The sequence below is a fragment of the Diachasma alloeum genome, unplaced genomic scaffold (genome assembly GCF_001412515.2).
Source record: "Diachasma alloeum isolate Michigan unplaced genomic scaffold, Dall2.0 Dall_scaffold_00606, whole genome shotgun sequence".
Lineage (NCBI taxonomy): Eukaryota > Metazoa > Arthropoda > Insecta > Hymenoptera > Braconidae > Diachasma > Diachasma alloeum.
The window spans coordinates 142163-161495 of NW_021680738.1; the positions used below are offsets into that span (position 1 = coordinate 142163).

General features: G+C 44.1%; 1 protein-coding gene across 2 annotated transcripts in view; it reads left to right on the plus strand.

Annotated features, from left to right (window-relative positions):
- Window positions 1-19333, plus strand: part of LOC107043611 (protein sly1 homolog) — a 184944-nt gene that overhangs the window by 132760 nt on the left and 32851 nt on the right. The window contains exon 6 of one of the 2 annotated variants that reach the window (XM_015265174.1): window positions 7375-7569. The exons of the other annotated variant lie outside the window; for it this stretch is intronic. Coding sequence (XP_015120660.1) covers window positions 7375-7419 — 45 coding nt within the window. The 3' untranslated portion in view covers window positions 7420-7569. Of the gene's footprint in view, window positions 1-7374; window positions 7570-19333 lie in introns of those variants that run through there. 2 annotated transcript variants of the gene reach the window in all.

Below are 19333 nucleotides of genomic sequence, written 5' to 3' on the forward strand. Positions count from 1 at the left end.
CGTTTGAGACTATGGAGATATTCCCTGAAGCATCCATGTCCTGTAAGCATCTGTGTCAGGTAGTCGTTGACTTGTCTATGGTTTCTATCTACCCAAGCGTCCACCTGTGGAATTAGGCGATGAGTCCACCGTCTTTTGGTTGAGTCGTCCCACAGCAACTGCCATTGACGAATGCTGTTACGCCTCTCCTCCATTCTCAAATCTTCTGAGCTCAGTGATCCTTTCCGCTGGTAAAGGGATCTTCGTTCTTCGGCTAACACTTCAATGGGCAGCATTCCGGTGGTGACACACCGCATCCTCAGACACTGTGCGATACGCGCTGGTAACTCTAAGGGCACTCAGCCGGTAGACGAGTGCCACTTTCCGCCGTGATCCCTGCCTCTGTAGTGCGTCAGCCCAGATAGCAATGCCATATGTGAGGATTGACGTGACCACTGATGACAGTAGCGCTCTTCTTCTCTGCTTTGGGCCTCTTACGTTGAACATGAGCCGGGATAGGATGGTTCTGACTCCAGATGCCTTGATTCCTATGTGCTCTGCTTGTTGCTTAAAATTGAGTCGGTTATCAATCATCATCCCCAGGTAGCGCAGGTACGGTTGGGACGTGAGTTCATGATCCCCGACTCGCAGGGTGATCGTCTCTACCTGATTTCTGTTGGTGATGAGTACGGCGTCCGTCTTGTGTTCTGCCAGCTTCAGGCCAACTGTATCCATCCATCGACGGATCTTCCCGAAGGTCATGTTGAATATGAAGGTGATCTCCTCCAAGTGTTTCGTCACAATGACTAGCTACGTCGTGTACAAATGACACGAGTCTCGCCCCTCCTGGCAGTGCTAGTATCAGCAATCCATCGTACATGATATTCCACAATAGGGCTCACAACACCGAACCCTGAGGAACTCCTCCAGTGATTCTTTACTCTTTAGGACCGATCTCCGTATCATACTTGAGGACTCTGTCGGTGAAGTAGCTAGGTACCATCCTCCGCATGTATCCGGGTACTGTCATCCTGGACAATGCTTCCATAATGCAATCCGACTTAGCTGAGTTGAAGGCGTTCTTCATGTCCAGTGCCGCCACTAGACAGTACTTCTTCGTACCTCTTTTCCACCGTGTGCCTGAAATCGCCTCCCTGGCGGTGTTGACTACAAGCTCAATGGCGTCTAGAGTGGAGCGACCTTGCCGGAAGCCATATTGGTTACCAGCCAGTAGTGGCTCTACTGCTTCTTCCATCCTTTGATGCATAATGCGCTCCAAGATTTTTCCTGCCGTGTCTACCATGCAGGCGGAAAGTGGGCGGATGATGTGATGAGGTTTCGTCCGGTGGTTTCTTTCCCTTGGGGAGAAGCACAAGCCTCTGCTGCTTCCACTTGGCCGGGAAGTTGCCATCCCTTAAGCACTCGTTGTAGACGTCCAAGAACAGATCTGGAATCGCATGAATAGCTGATTTTAGCGCGATATTGGGAATTCCATCAAGGCCAGGCGCCTTGGTATTACCCATTCTGTTGCAGGCTTTCATCAATTCTTCTTTGGTAATTGGTGGGACCATTATCTCTTTTTCCTGTTCGCCAGTGCAGTGAAGCTCTGGTTGTTGCGGGAACAGCACCGTGACGATTCTCTCCATTAGCACGGGACACGTAACGCTAGCATTGATTGACTCTTGAGTCGCATCATCACCTTATACGGTCTCCCCCATGGATCGCCTTCCACCTCATTAAGGAGCTCACTCCAGGATTGCTTCCGGCGTGCCTCCTTATATTGCATTTCCAACTCCTCAAAGTTTGACTTCTTACGACCACGCTGGGATAATCTTCTGGCTGCGTTACACTGTTTCCATAGGACGGCAATCGTGTCATTCCACCAATACACTGGTGGATGCAGGTTTGTGGTACGTTTCCTGGACATGGTGGCATCGCAGGCTTCTGTCAGTCTCTTCATGATGTTATCTACTTTTTCAGTAGCATTACTGCCACTGATCGGGCGGTCGTCCAGTGCTATCGAATAAGAGCTGGGATCGAAACTGCAAATGCTCCAGCCACTGCAGTTGGTCTTCTTAGACGTCATGGTGACTCTCTGGCGAGTACGTGCCTCCCAGAATATCGCACGGTGATCACTTGCTGTGTAGACATCTGCTACTCTCCATGAGCAGTTCCCCTTTGCAAGGGTGCTACTCACGAAGGTAATGTCCACAATCGAGCTCGCCTCTCCCCTCATAAAAGTGGGTTCATCGCCGCGGTTCATTAGAACAACATCCAACGCTGACATGGCTTCCAGTACAGCTTGCCCTCTGGTGTTCGTCTCCTTACTCCCCCAGTCGACTGCCCAAGCGTTGAAATCCCTGGCTATTACCACGGGAAAGTGCTGCTTCGCATCGAGAGTCAATCTATCCAGGAAATCTGTAAACTCATCCGTAGCAAGGCTCGGTGGGGCGTAGCAGCTATAGAAATAGATTCCATCAACCTTAGCCCTCACAAAGCCATTCTGTATGCTGTCACTCGTGGTACTGTGGAATGGTTGATTTCCACAGGCCCAGATCGCAGCCTTCTTGCTGGGGTCAGTGACCCAGGATCCAGCGTCCAGGTGACGATATGACTCTGAGATGATGGCAAGATCGAGCTTCGACTCCCATACCGTGCTCAGGCATCGCGTGAATGGCTGATTTCAGCGCGACGTTGGGGATTCCATCCAGACCAGAAGCCTTGGTGTTCCTCACTCTCTGGCAGGCTTCCATCAGTCTTTCTCGGGTGATTTCTGGGACTACCAATTCCTTCCATCGTTCGGCTGTATGTTGAAGTTCCGGTTGTTGCGGGAACAGCACCTTCACAATCTCTTTAAGGAGTACAGGACACGTTGGCGATGGCATTGGTTGACTTTTGAGTCCTGTCATCACGACCTTGTAGGGTCTCCCCCACGGGTCGCTCTCCACCTCCGTAAGAAGCTCGCTCCCGGATTGCTTCCCGGTGCGTTTGATGGCTTTAGTGAGCTTCCGGCGTGTCCTCTTATACCTCAGATCTAGCTCTTCCCAGTTTGGTCTCTTGCGGGCCCGCTGAGACAATTCCTGACTGCATTACACTCCTTCCGCAGAGTGGCGATGGTATCATTCCACCAGTATACCGGTGGTTGCAGGTTTGTTGTCTGCTTCCTGGTCATGGTCGCATCGCAAGCGTCGGTTACCCTCCTCATGAGACTGCGCGGCTTTTCGGTGGCATTACTACCACTTACAGGGCGGTCATCGAGGGCTATTGAATAAGCGCTAGAATCAAAGGTGCTCACTCTCCAGCCAATACAGTTGATCTTTTTGGGCTTTGGACCGATTCTCCGGTCGGTAAGTGTTTCCCAATATATCGCACGGTGGTCGCTTGCAGTGTAGATATCAGTTACTCTCCATGAGCAGTTTCCCTTTGCAAGGCTGCTGCTCAGGAAGGTGAGATCCACAATTGAGCTCGCCTCTCCTCTTGCAAATGTGGGTTCATCACCACTGTTTAGCAAGACAACATCCAATACGGACATGGCCTCCAGTAGTGCTTGCCCTCTTGTGTTGGTCTCCTTACTACCCCAGTCGACTGCCCAGGAATCGGAGTCCCCAGCGATTGCCACGGGAAAGTGCTGCTTCGCATCCTCGGTCAGTCTGTTCAGAAAGTCTGTGAATTCATCGAGTGAGAGACTGGGTGGGGCATAGCAACTGTAGAAATAAATTCCGGCCAGCTTAGCTACTGCAAAACCAGTCTCTTTACCATTGGTAACGCTTTGGAACCGATGCTTTCCGCAGGACCAAATAGCGGCCTTAGCGGTGGCATCCATTTCCCAGGGTTGAGTGGCAAGGTGTCTATATGGCTCCGAGATCAGTGCAAGATCTGGCTTCAGCTCGCGCACGGTCTGCATAAGCAAATCGTGCGCAGCCTCACAATGCTTGAGGTTGAGCTGGAGTATCTTCATGCTCGTTTATTTCTCACCTTCTGGAGTGTCTCTTTAAAGGCGGGGCATCTGCTGCTACCAGCGATGTGGGCACAGTCCTTCGTGTTGCCTTTCTTGACGCACAAGGCGCATCGAGCCTACTTTTTGCAGGCAGCAACTTTGTGGCCATCCTCTCCGCACTTAGTACAGAGACTGGACCAGTCCACTTCATCGGTTTTTTACCATCGATGCTGCAAGTGTCACCGAGGCAGTCTGCGTACCCTCATAGGCCTTACGCAGTGATCCGATGGCGTCTGGCGAGATTTCACACGCTTCTCCCGCCGCTTTCTGCAGGGTTGCGAGGATCTCCTTCTTTGTCGTCATTTCGTCGAGATCTCGGATTCTTGCGGCCCCTCGAGATATCGGGCCTCTTGCGGCCCCTTACTAATGACCTCAGCATTATCGCCAAGGAGATCAGCTATGGTTTTTTGAAGTCCATGGCCTTGATCCGTGTTCTCCTCGGTGAGGATGATCAGCAGGTCACAGGTGGTCGTTCTGCGGAGCTTATCAACCGAAGTACGAACCTAGTCTTCGGGAAAGTCCTTCTTTACCCGACTGAGCATCTCGGCGTACTTCGCCTTGTCCTTCGGGCGAACAATCAGTGCATTGGGTCTTGTCACCGATTTTCGTGGCTTCTGGTGTTGGGGCTGCTGCTTCAGGTGCTGCGTTGAGCGCTACTTTTTCTTCTTTCTGCCTATTACCTGCTGCCAATCGTCCGCCGGCTGAGCTACCTTCTTGGTAGAAGGAGTTGGTCCTATCTCCCTCCGTTTTTTGGGTTCCTTCGTGTCGGTCCCCGGAGACGCCCGCTGTCTCCGCTTCGCTTTGCGGATCTCACGCTTGTCCTCGGCGATGGATTCACTATCCGTCTGCTCGACCTCGATTTCTTTCGTCGTCGTCTCCGTAAGTATGCGACTACGCGGCGTTGGTGGCGTGTGCCCAACTTTTGTAACCAAGACAGGGCGTTGGTGTGTGGTTCGTGTCTTCTCCAGAGATTTTAACCTCCTGAAGGCACTACCAATGCCAGCCAGCCTGGTTTTGATCTCTTTATGGACGTTCACTTTCGGTTCGGCAAACTCATGAAGCTCCTTAATGAGCCTTTCGAGACGATCCCACACCTGTGTCCTCTGCATATCGGCACTTGCGTCCAGTGCCACTTATTGGGCATGATGCCCGCTCTTATCTCCTTTATCTCCGCTTTGTGTTATAGTTGAGTCTTCCATTCTGTTCCCACGAGTACCGAGGAAATTTACTCGGTCTACTCCATCAGAGTCCCGACTGCCGGAGTAAGGTCACTTAATACACCCAGGGTGGGATCTGGTGCCCCAGGGACCACCGTTCGCGACGCCAACTACCCCTGGTGCCTTCCAGAGCTCGGCACGGTGAACACCTTGACATTGGGGTGAGGCTGTTATAAGGAGCCCACCCTGCACGCCACTTTTGGAGTTGGACTTCTCTCCCAAGATGTCCTGAAAAGGACACGCTTTGTTTTGACCTGCTTCTTAGTTTGGGTACATCCCTTAAGCACCTCCACCATCGACAAGGTTTACAGTTCGTAGGAGGGGTGTGTGCGTATGTGTGTGTATGTGTGTGTGTGTGCGGACGTATGTGACGCAAAAATATTTGGGCCACGATTTCTGTTGAACGAACGACGCAATTTCAATTTTTTTATCGATACATCCTGATATAACTTAGAACTGATTAGTTTGTAAAGACGATCGCCTCAGCAGATCTTTAGTTACTCGTAAAAAACATATGGCAAAATGTCAAAAGTGATGTTTTTTTCTCAAATTCCACGATTTCTTCTACAGTAATGATACAATTTGAATTTTTCTTCATGAAATCGATGCGTCTTTGTATCGAGTAATTATGATTGAAATAAAAGTGGAATCGTTTCAGCAGGTATTTAGTTATTTTAAAAATGCAACTTCCGGAATTTTTTCAATTTCTTTTCCATTTGAAATCTCTAAAATTCGAAAAAATGAAAACACTGAAAATTGATGGAATAGAATAAAGAAAAAAACATCAACAAATGTAAAAACCTGATTTTTACAGCTTTCCACTTCAAAAGAAGGTTATCATGAGAATGGTTTTTTCTGCTTGCAATCGAAGTTTTTGTTAGCCTATCGATATTACGATTTTAATTTCGATTATTGAAATTCATTCATTGTTTTTGTTATTTAAATTACTGTCATGTTAATTTTTTTCTGGAATCGCGTTGTCCATTTTTTTGTATTTTCTGTACCAAGGACTCATTGGAACAAATTTTCAAATTTTACGCGGGAGTCAATAAGGCAGAGCCGGGTTCGATTCCCGGCTGGGTGAAGCGGAAATTTTTTCTCTCTAAATTCTAATTCTCTTAGAATTCTTTAATGCCTAAAGGAGGTTAGGCGGTGTTTGAGGTGAATTTGAGAGTGAATTTCTGTGGTTCCCGGTAGCTTAGTCGGTAAGAGTGCCCGGCGCGTATCTGGGAGACCCGGGTTCGATTCCCGGCTGGGTGAAGCGGAAATTTTTTCTCTCTAAATTCTAATTCTCTTAGAATTTTTTTTTTTTTTTTCTTTTTCAATGCTTTTATTGTGAAAAAAAAAAAATTCTAAGAGAATTAGAATTTAGAGAGAAAAAATTTCCGCTTCACCCAGCCGGGAATCGAACCCGGGTCTCCCAGATACGCGCCGGGCACTCTTACCGACTAAGCTACCGGGAACCACAGAAATTCACTCTCAAATTCACCTCAAACACCGCCTAACCTCCTTTAGGCATTAAAGAATTCTAAGAGAATTAGAATTTAGAGAGAAAAAATTTCCGCTTCACCCAGCCGGGAATCGAACCCGGGTCTCCCAGATACGCGCCGGGCACTCTTACCGACTAAGCTACCGGGAACCACAGAAATTCACTCTCAAATTCACCTCAAACAAAACATTACATTACATTGTCCAGACAGCCTAATCTCTATCTATGAATCACGTGCCATCTGTGGCCTACTTGAACGACTACGTACCCCAGCGCCACTTTGTTATAGTTTCTGCTTTCTACAGACCAGGTGGAGGGTTTCTAGATCCCTAGATTGCGACTAGTTTGTTTTTGAATTTTTCTGTTCCGGTTTCGCCCAATTTTTCAGCGTTAAATTTTTAGTTCAATTTCTTTCTAAATGCGTGCATTTTTTTTTTCATTTTTTAAACGTCTCTTATGGAGTACACATGTATTTTCCATTCGGTTTTCGTCTCCTTTTTTTCGTTTTTGAATTGTTCCATTCCGGTTTTTCTCCAATTTTTTAGTGTTGAAATTGTTGGTGACAGAAATTTTTGCTCGCTTTCTCTCCCGTAGAAATTTTTCCTGGTGGATTGTTTTCTTGAAAAACTTATTCGCCGCATTTTCCGTAGATTTTTTTTTCCATCAAATTTCCATCGTTTTTATATTTTCAGATGCGTGCAACCAGTTCTGAAGGATCTCCCATCGAGGATTTATAAAACTTCCACATCCTATTCAGTGGGCTGCCATCATCCCAACCACAGTACAGAAAATTGGGATCTCGAGCAGTCGAAGTGACTTCCCCCCCTCGTCGCGGCGAAAAAAACAAAAAACAATTTCAGAAAACAATGTAATTTTTTCGCATTAAGTTTTAAATTAAAAAAGATGTATTTTTCACGTTTAGTTTTCTTGAATAAAAAAATTAAATCTGCTTTTCTCCTTTTTTATTTTGAAAAACAAGCAGGGGTTCGAGCTTTTTTGGCCGAAGCCATCTGACCGTTACTTTATGTGTTATAACTCTTTTTCTTTTTTTCACTTCTACCAATCCCATTGGTAGTAAGCTTCCGAATGGATCTGTAATAATACTATTAAAGAAAGAAAAAAATGAAACACCAAACCCGCTCAGGTTAGATATCAACAATGTCAGTGGAAATAATTGCCTCCTGATGAAAAAACAGACAAACGGAAATATCTCGAAAACTTTGTATGAACGGGTATATATGTTTTAATTGATTCGGATAGAAGACATCGAAACAAATATTTTGAAAAAAAAATTGAAATCGGTTGCGTAGTTTTTAAGATATTGCACATGAAAGGTTTTTAGATAAAGTCAAATATCTCGGAAACTACTCATGCGATTGAGCTCATTTTCAATAGGAAGGATTATTATCACGAGAGGAAGATTCTGTCCAAATTTCAAGTTGATATCTCAATTTTTGTACAAGCTAGAGTAATTACAAGGATTTTTATGAAAAAACAGAAAAACGGAAATATCTCGAAAACTTGGTATGAACGGGTATATATGTTTTGATTGATTCGGATAGAAGGCATCGAAACGAATATTTTGACAAAAAAAATTGAAATCGGTTGACTAGCTTCGAAGATATTAGCGAAAAACGATTTAAAAACGAATAGATTTTTCTCAAAAACTATTTGATTAATCGGGCTGAACTTTTGCATAGAGTTAGTCCTCGTTAAGGTCTATAATTTGACAAAATTTCAGATCTTTTCCAAATTTTCAATTTTCCAAAAATCGTCCACCGCAAAGGTGGCAATGGACATTGACACCGACAGACATGGTCGCCAAACTTCGTATTTTTACGTTTCAGACCATTCTACATCATTTCCAATCAAAATTAGAAAATGTGAAAACAGTACCATTACAATACTTGCATTTGGAAGCAAAAAACAAGGCGAATATTTTGAAAAAAAAAAAAGTGAAATCGGTCCACTAGTTTTCGAGATATTATACATAATCGATTTTCATAAAAAATAGAATATCTCTGGAACTACTGGGCCGATTCAGCCCAGTTTCAATCCCAACTGTCCTTGTTATAAGACGGAGATCCTGTCCAAATTTGAAGTTGATATCTCCATTTTTGCGAAGGCTAGAGAGCGTACAACGATTTTTGGAAAAAAACAGAAAAGTGGAAATATCTCAAAAACTTTGCAGGAAAGGCTATATAGGTTTCGATTGATCCAGATAGAGGGAGTTGAGACAAACATTTTGAAAGAAAAAAAAATGACATCGGTCAAGGATTGCAAAGCTTCCATTCGGAAGCAAAAACTGAAAAAATTTACATCCCTCTAAAATGAGTATTTTGGAAAATAAGCAGAGGTTCGAGCCCATCCGACAGAAGGCATGTGACCGTTCCTTTTTGCGTTATTAGTCCGTTTTTTTATTTTTACCAATTTCATTGGTAGTAAGCTTCCGAATATATTCGTAGCGATTTCCTGTCCTTGTGGCAGGCATACAATCGTAACCATATGCTACAGGGTGTCTACAGAAAAATATTCAACCCTTTAATAAAATAGATTTATATAAAAGTTAAATATCTCCGAAACTATTCAGCCGATTACGCCTATCCAAGATAGGAGTTTTCAATATTGTAAGAGCTATTATCACATCAAATTTTAACTTGCTATTTTCATTTTTTCTCAAAATATCGTGCGTACAAGAACAAAAACATTTAAAAAACCAAAAAACGAAAATATTTCTGAATCTTTATATGGACGGGTGTATATATTTTGATTGATCTAGATAGTGGCCACCGAGACAAGTATTTTGGAAAAAAAATTGAAATCCGTCCAGTAGTTCATGAGATATTTGAAGAAATATATTTACACAAAAGGTTGAATATCTCAAGAACTGCTCGGCCGATTGCGCCCATCCACAATACCAACCTTTTATATCATAAAAACTAGAAGCATACAAAATTTTAACTCATTTTCGTGTAAACAAGATTTTTCATGAAAGAACGGAAAAACGGCAATATTTTCGAATTCTGTCTGAACGGGTATACATAATTTGATTGATCTAAATAAAGTCCATCGAAATGAGTATTTTGAAGAAAAAAAAATTAAAATCGGTTGCGTAGATTTTGAGATATTGAGGAAAAACAAAATTAAAAGAATTTGTTATATCTCAAGAACTACTAGGCCGATCGGGCTGAAATTGCGTACCAAAGTGAAACTCAATCATAGCTACCATAAGCAAAAATTTCAGACTTCTATCGACAAATTTCACCGTATTTATGTTGAGTTTTCTAAAAATTGATCACCAGAAACCGAAGTTGTCACACACATGCATACAGACATGACCCTAAAACATGTCTCCACGTTTCATAGCATTCTAGACTATTTGTCATGAAAATGAAGAAATCGAAAAATCGCTCAAATACAAGGCTTTCATTCGGAAGAAAAACAAAGAAAAAGATCACGGTTATTCTTTTTTTTGAAAAAAATTTATTGGAAAAAAAACATCTATAAAAGAAAACTTGAATCTAAAAAACAAGAATCTTGAAGTGAAAAAAAATCATACCTATGAAAAAAAATTTTGCATGTAACATTGAAAATTTACATCTTGCTTACATCAACGAAAAATGCCTCTCTCTCTCTCTCTCCCTCTCTCTCCCTCTCTCTCCCTCTCTCTCCCTCTCCCTCCCTCTCCCTCTCACCCTCTCTCTCTCTCTCGCGCTCTCTCCCTCTCTCTCCCTCTCTCTCCCTCTCTCTCCCTCTCTCTCCCTCTCTCTCCCTCTCTCTCCCTCTCTCTCCCTCTCTCTCCCTCTCTCTCCCTCTCTCTCCCTCTCTCTCCCTCTCTCTCCCTCTCTCTCCCTCTCTCTCCCTCTCTCTCCCTCTCTCTCCCTCTCTCTCCCTCTCTCTCCCTCTCTCTCCCTCTCTCTCCCTCTCTCTCCCTCTCTCTCCCTCTCTCTCCCTCTCTCTCCCTCTCTCTCNTCTCTCTCTCTCTCTCTCTCTCTCTCTCTCTCTTCTCCTCTCCTCTCCTCTTCTCTCCTCTTCTCTCCTCTTCTCTCCTCTTCTCTACTCTCCTCTCCATGGATCTTCTCGGCAGAAAAACGCCTTTCCTCTCGGAGAGTTTACGCAGGCTGGAAGATCCTGGTATATGGCGCGTGCTCAGGTGGTAGATGGAGGGATAAAAAAATGGTGTCTACGTAAACCAAAATATTCTCCCCAATGTTAAGGTTTTGATCATGCTGAGAACTGGAAGGCGTCAGAGGTAGTCGACGTCGCTAACGCTCCTCCCTTGGACACCAGGTCCCATCTCATGCGTATTTAGCGACCTGACCCCACCAGCCGAAGCTCTGCAGGGGGCGGACACTTGTGGGAACAGAATGGAAGAGAAAAATACTAAAAAACCAAATGAAGATGAAGGAAAAATGAGCAGGCATCATTCCCAACACGCAGCACTTGATGCAAGTGTAGAGATGAAAAGGACGCAGGCGTGGGATCGGCTTGATCAGATGATCACTGAACTGTATAACTTCACCAACCCGAAGCCAGACGTCCACAAGTAGATAAAAACGAAGTTGACGTCTATCGCAACCGCCTATAGCAGGCCGAAGGAGACCGAGATGGCTAAGCCAAGGCAAAAAAGCGCTCAGCATCTCTTGCCTCCAGTTGTAGTGCGGACGTCCGCAACGTCATAGCACAATCAGACCCTTTCTGAGGCGATGGCGAAGGACACCGAGGCGAAGGATAAAGGGTCATACTCTGACATCCTCAGGCGAATGAAGCAGGACGCGACGGCCTGTCATTCCCAACAGTGCGTGGAGAAGATCCGGAGGATGGCTAACGGAGACATGTTGATCATCTCTCGAAAGAGCACACCGACAAAGCTCCCGTCCTACAGAACGCCATAACTGACCTCGTCGGAGATGATGCGGAGGTCCTCAGTAAAACACTGGAGGAAGATGTCGAGATCAAGCAAGCAAGGCATACGGAAGTACTCAGACCGCCTGGGTGAGACTCCCACTGGCAACGGCGACCAAAATCCTAGGAGAAAACGGCCAAATCAAGGTCGGGTGGGTCAATTGCCGAATCAGAAGAGTGGAGAGACCCCTGAAGTGCTTCAAGTGCTGGGACTTAGGGCACCTCTCCAACAAGTGCCCAAGTGCGGTGGACCGCTCCAAAAGCTGCATTAAATGTGGTGAAGATGGTCATCTGGTCGTAAAATGTGAGAAAGACGCCAAATGCGTCCTCTGCGTCGCGAAGGGTCGCATGGACAACTGCGCTGACATTGCTGGCAGTGGTAGATGCCCAGCATATAAGGAGGCACTCCAGGCGTTATAAAAAAATCGACAATGAGAGTACTTCAACTCAACCTCAACCACTGTGAGGCTGCACACGACCTGCTCGCACAGTCGGTGCGGGAGCTGAAGCCCGATCTCATAATGATTTCGGAGCCATACAAACATCTTAATGACCAGCCATGGGAGACGGACACCACCGCTAAGGCCGTCATTTGGTTCTGCGGTAAATATCCCTTCCAGAGCGGTGCCAACACAGCGGAGACGGGCTTTGTGAGAGATAATCTGTATGGGATTCACTATTACAACTTCTATGTTCCACCTAGCCTGTCCATCGACGAGTTCGCAGACTTCCTGGACCGACTGACCGCGGACGCTAAGTAGCACTTCCCCATAGCAATCGCTGGGGACTTCAATGTCTGGGCAGTCGACTGGGGCAGCAGGGAGACAAATGTGAGGGGTCAAACGCTACTGGAGAACATGTCTTTCTTGGACGTAGTACTGCTGAACAGGGGCGAAAAACCAACTTTCGAGAGAGGAGGGGCTAGTTCAATCGTGGACCTCACCTTCGTAAGCAGCAGCCTCACTAGGGAAAACTGCAACTGGGAGGTGATGGATATCTACACCGTTAGTGACCATCACGCGATGTTCTGGGAAGTATCCACCGTTCGGAAAACGACCAGCAGCCAGCAAAACCAACTCGCTTGGATGGAAGTCGAACGCTTTTGACTTCAGCACATTCCGAGCCAACGCGCCCTGAGATTTTGGAGAAAATCGTAGCGGTGCTGTTCCCACAACAACCGGAGCTCGACTTCTTCATCGAGAAGTGCGATACAGAGGTGATCCCACCAGTCACACTCGATCAGCTGCTGAAAGCTTGTGGCAGATTCGGGAACGCCAAGGCACCAGGAACGGAGGGAATTCCGAACGTCACCCTGAAGGTTGCAATCAACGCAGCGCCAGGAGCCTTCCTGAGTGTCTATAATGTATGTCTGCAGGAGAAGATTTTCTGAACCAAGTGGAAGCAGCAAAGACTGGTGCTCCTTCCGAAAGGGAAGAAGCTACCAATACGGTTTCCGTAGAGGTCGTTCCACGCTTGATGCCATCAACCTAGTCGTCTCCATTGCACGGGATGCAATCTCTGGCGTGAAATGGAAATGGCGCGCAAAGCAGTACTGTCTGGTAGTAACGCTGGACATCAAAAATGCCTTCAACTCTGCCAGATGGGACGGCATTATGGAGGCCCTCTCAAAGCTGAATGTGCCAAGATACCTGTGGGAGATGGTGCGAAGCTACTTCACTGACAGAGTCCTGAAGTACGATACAGACACTGGTCCCAAAGAGTACAGAGTCACTAGTGGTGTTCCCCAAGGCTCAGTGCTTGGCTTCCTCTTGTGGAACGTCATGTACGACGGTCTGAAGTTAACGTTACCCAAGGAGGCTACACTCATCGCGTTTGCGGACGATGTAGCTCTGGCGAAACGCCTGGGGGAGATCAATTATATTTTTGATACTACCTACGACAGGATTCTTCAATGGTTGGACTCAGTGGGACTGATGTTGGCAGACCACAAGGCGGAGGCTCTGCTGATCACGAGCCGACGGAAGATTGAAACCATCATGCTGCATGTCTGGAATCATGAAATCACGTCCCAACCATCGCTACGACACCTGGGAATGATGATTGATGTCCGGCTCAGCTTCAAGCAGCAAGCGGAGTACGTCAGTACTAAGGCGTTTGGAGTTGAGACCGTCCTTTCTCGGCTCATGCCGAACATCGGAGGGCCAAAGCAGAAGAGAAAAGCATTGCTGTCATTGATTGTCATGTCGGCCCTCACATATGGCATCGCCCTCTGGGCCGACGTACTTTTCATCCAACACGTACGATGAAAATTGGCATCGACTTACTGTATGAGCGCCTTCAGAGTGGCTAGTGCATTCCGTATGGTGTCAGAAGATGCCGTGTGTGTCATCGCAAGGATGATCCCCATAGAAGTACTTGCTGAGGAACGGGAACGCCTTTACCAGCGAAAGAGGGCAACAACGTTGAGCGCAGGTGAGCTAAGGACGGAAGAGAAGACCAGCAGTCTGTATCGATGGCAGTTGCTGTGAAATGCCTCGACCAATGAGAGATGGACTCACCGCCTGATCCCGCAACTGGATGCATGGGTTAACCGATTACATGAAGAGGTTCATTACTATTTGACACAGATGCTCTCAGGACACGGTTGCTTCCGGCAATATCTTCATAAGTTCAAATATGAGGAATCGTCGGAGTGCACGGCCTGCACAGGAGTCTCCGAAGATGCGGAGCATGTGTCCTTCGTGTGTCCGCGTTTCAACGTGCCCCGCAGCATTCTAGAGACTGCACGCGGAGAGAGGATTCAGCCTGATAACCTGGTGGAAGCAATGCTTTCATCAGAGGCAGTCTGGAAGGCAACTAGCGCATTCGCAGCTGAAGTTCTAAATGACCTACGCAGGGCGGAATGTGAAAGAAATAGAGAAAAGGGGAAGAGGAAGCAATGAAAGGAAGGAAGCGCTGACTTCGACCGGCCGAAGGAAGAGCTACAGCTAAATCCTCCCCCCGTGCTGTAATGCCTAGCGGCGGTTCCACGGGGGAATAGGAAGCAGGTGATAGGGATACGTTTTTAGTCCGTATTGGTTGCACATTCGCCGAGCTAAAACAAGCCAGGTCCCACCAACCTTGGCAGCTCGTTATCGCCACCATCCAGACCAGACTGAGTCGGATACTACACTCGGGGAATTTCCAAACCCGAGTGTGTGCGTAAATGCATTTTTCCCTCTAAAAAAAAAGGAAAAATCTCTCTCTCTCCTCTTTGCTGATCTGAGGACTCTTTCATCCTTTTTTTAAATTTTTTTTCAAGACATAATGTACAGTAGAAGGGTCAAAAGAGCACAGTCCCGAAGCTTTAAAACCATTCATAACATTATCTCCATCTTTTTCATTTGCAAAAATTTATTACTCTTAAAACCAATCTGAATAATGAATGAATGTAAAACCATCTCTGATGATGACTTAGCTTAACATGAGACTCCTACATTTTATGCGCGCGCATGGCGCGCGCCATTTTCCTGATAATGATTAAAATTCGAAGAACTTAGATAATGCCTATCGCACGCGGAACATACCTGACACATGATGAGGCGAGAGCCACAACGGGATCAGGAAAAACAAAGTCCCCAAAATCTAAATATATCGTAGGATAAATACAAAAGAAAATGTTCAAGTGAACATTCCATAGTGAATATGGCTCGACGGCTGCTAAGTGCGCCCCTACGGCAAAAATCATTTGTGCGTATAAGTTACGCGCGACAGAAGTGAAACTTCATGGTATTCGTCGACAAGACGGACACTAGGGAGAGGGAATGTTTCAGAAATATTAATTTCCCAATTTTTTTTCCAAATTTAATTAATCATTAATTCATTATCCTGATGCTCATATGTGAAGAATGATACAATAGGTTCGTGATAACTAAAATGGGATACATAAACTGTCGAACGAAGCTGATCCAAGTATTCGTTCGAACACTGCATCAATCGTTGTTCCAGATTTTGTTGTTGAGATTGTTGAATCATTATTCATTTTTAAATTGAATTAATGTAATAATAAAATAATAATTATTATTAATCAATTAAATTTGTTTTTTTTTTCGAATTTCCAATTACATATTTTGACCATTATTTATAATTATGAATTGAGAGGAATAAACAGATATAATTTCTAATAGAATTGCAGAAGTATTTCGCAGCGAATGCGCTTCGTTTTTTTATAATTTTTTTTTCATATGTGAAATAGGTTATGACACTTACCACTCGTATTGGATGTATTCGATACGGAATTGTTAATTTGTATAACAGTCACTTTTTAGTTATGACGTTGATCTTTTTTTTTATCGTTATTTTGAGGGACAGCAACAGCAGAGAACGGAACGAAGCGGTGGTTTTTACGTTCGCGTTCTCAAGAACGTAAAAGAACGGGAACGAAAGTGAGAATGGGAGCGCTCTCCCGAGAACAAATTAGGAACGAACGTACTGACTGAATCTGAGGGTTCTCATCCATTGCTGGAGCCTTTTTGTACATAAGGGATTCTTTGTCATGTAGGCCACTTAAATTTTTTCAGAATTTTCGGAAACATCGAAAAATTTGACAGTAATACCTGGCCTGAAAGAAAACTTTGTCAATTTTCCCAGATTTTTCGTTTGTTTCGTTTTAAGTTAGTTAATGACGGGGTATGCGGAGAAGAATTTTCTAGAAAAATTTATGTGCTAAGCACTATAAATGAGGAACAACTTCCACATTTGGAAAAATTATTGTGTAGGACCAGCAAAATTCGCATGCAGTACCAGAAAAATTATGGTGCTCTCAATAATTTTTCTGCTGCTGCACGATAATTTTTTTGGCGTTACACAATAACTTTTTTGATGTAACATGAGAATTTTCCTGGTGCGGCACATTAATTTTTCTGCTGCTATACAATAACTTTTCGAAAGTTGTTCCTCGTTTATGGTGCTAACATATGAATTTTTCTAGAAATTTTTTTTAGATTAGATTAAATTTGATATACGCTTCCACTGGCACAACTTGAAAAATTGAGGTTAGAGAAAAAAATGTTAGAGACAAAAATTGTATATTTGTCGATCATTATTGCCGAAAATTCTTTTATATATTTTTTTCCCTACCTACCTTATTGAAATGCATCTATTCAATTGGAAAAATAATGAAAAATTCGTGTTTTTTCCAATTCGAACCGTTTTACTTTTTACTTCCGATCAGTTTTTGACCAATTCTATTGAAAAATTTCATAGATCATCTCCGCATTTTTTTTCCAATTAATGTCCAATGAAAATATTCAATAGAAACAATGAATAGAATTCAATATTTTTATACAACTCATTTTATTAAGATATTTTCTATAAAAATTAATTGGCTAAAATTTTCGGAGTTTTTTTATTTGTTTTTTCTGAATGAAGAGAGAAGAAAATAGAATGGGAAAAACTTGGAAAATTCATGTCGCGGAATTCCTTTACAAAACGTCTCAATAGTAAACGACATTGCATAGAAAGATGAAACTCCACTGAATTTTCTATAAATAATTTCGATTGGACATTTTCTGTAAGAAAAACTCGCCGTTAAACTGCAGAATTCTTCACTACAATCGGCCAAAAACTTAAATAATTTTTAAGATAAGTTCAATAGAATCCAATATTTTCTATTGAGTTCGCGTTGTTTTAATCACGAAACCGCATGCGCGTTATAGCGCGCTGTAATTGTAATAATCATAATTGAAAATCTCAAAATGAAATTAATCATGAATTAAATTTGCCGCCTCAGACGACTGGAACCAATGAGGAATCAGCGTGACAGACTTGCGAGATATCGATAGTTATCGATTTTAAGTGTATGTTCTTTCTAGAATAGGATTGCGCGCGCTTCCATATGGTTCATGCTCTAATATTTTTTTCATTTTCTTCATATTACGCTAAATTTATTGACTTTCAATGAATGGAACTAAAGAAATAAAGGACTATGGAGTAATGCAAAGATTTCAGTGAGCGATTAATATTGTATTATAATATCAGGCATATCAGAAATATAAGGACAGTCAGAATGATTATCACAGTTATAAGAAGGCAAGTTATTACTATATCATTAACAATAATTTTCCAAACCCACTGTGTGTGCAGTCACAGATGATGCAGACTCCGGGTAGTCTGAAATTGTGTTAGAAATTGAGTTGCTAATATCTGTAGAGGAACTCGAGCTCCACGAGTCGGGGAGAGAAACTGCAATCTCGGTAAATCTCCGTTGACGCCGAGAACTTGGTTTCCTATCATCTGTCTGAAGTCTTTTTGTATTTTGATGATTGCATCGGATAATCATAATATCATCCAAAATACGCCCCTTGAGGTTTGCTGTCAGTGTTGAGAATATAACCCTGACTCCTGAGAACAAACGTTCAACGCTAACTTGCATTGCAGGAGCTCCATGAACCACTGTGGCCAATTTGTAGAGATCTGGCATCAGATACTTATTCATTTCCCAATACTGAAGAACGTCAAACTTTGGGCTCAGGACGGCCGTGTGTCCATACTCTGCCAGTAGCTTTCTAATGTTTGACGATGCCGGAGGTCTCACATCTCGAGAAGCTATGGCCTCACCACATACTTCGGAGAGAAATGATTCATCATGAAGATCATTCGCCTCGTTTATTTCCATTGGAGTTCCAGATTGTCGAATACTTGGACCGTCAGCTGGGTTCGATTGGTTGCGAGTTGAGCTCGACTTGATTTCTTCCAATTTGGTGTAGAGTTTCTCCAAGTGGTTGATCGCGACTGCATGCTATTCCTTTGGCAGCATGGGCTGGAATCGAGGGTCCAGATATACGGACGCCAACAGAACATTATTTTCCAGTAATTGTTTCTCCCGTCGATCCATGGCCTTGACCAGTGCGCGTGCTAAAACTATTGAGATTTTGCCGATTGAATGCTTGCAGCGCAGCCAAACGCCATAGAATGATCCAAGTGTTAACTATTCTTCTTGTAGTCTAAGCGTAGGGAACCTTGCTGGTCTCAGCAATTCTAAATAGCCAGAAATGTGCCCCCACTCCATGTCAGTTAAGGTCAGGACCTCAAAAATTGGCGAATACTCCTTGCAGAATCCTTCGTATTCCATGAATGACTGTAGCATGTCCGACGTAGAATTCCACCAAGTTGGAATGTCCAGTATCGGTTTTTTCGCCTTAGGGTTGTGAAATAAAACTTTCTTCCGGATTGTTGGTGTCCTCAAAGCTTTGATTACTTTTCGAGCCTTGCTCCATGTTGTTCGAGTTTCTTTGAGCTCTTTCAAGGCATCTTCAATCGCAAGTTGCAGTTTATGCGCTGCACACCTCATATTTGAAATTAATACAGTGTCACTGCATAAACCGCAAGAGTTTGATTCCTCCAATGGTAGATGCTGTATTGGTTCCGTTGGCAATGCGTCATCTCCTTCTAGTGAGCTCTCAATGGTATTTCCAGCATATTTATCTATCGAAATCTTCGTACTTGTCATCTTCTGGAAAAGTCTCCTCTTCCTCCGTCGAACTCTGGTGCTGAGACTCCAATAATAATTTTTCCAGCTTAATCATGTTTGATCCGTTATCAGACGTAAACGAGTAGATATTCTTGATATCAATGTCATATTCTTTCAATGCACCTTCAATGATCGTCTTCAAATACTCGGCTGAGTGTCTCTCAGTCAGTTCCACGATTGCGAGAGTCCTGATGTGAATCACTCCATCATCGAGAAATCGGACATTGATCCCAAGAAACCCCTGATCGTGGCGAGTAGCTGCATCGACCTTCAGG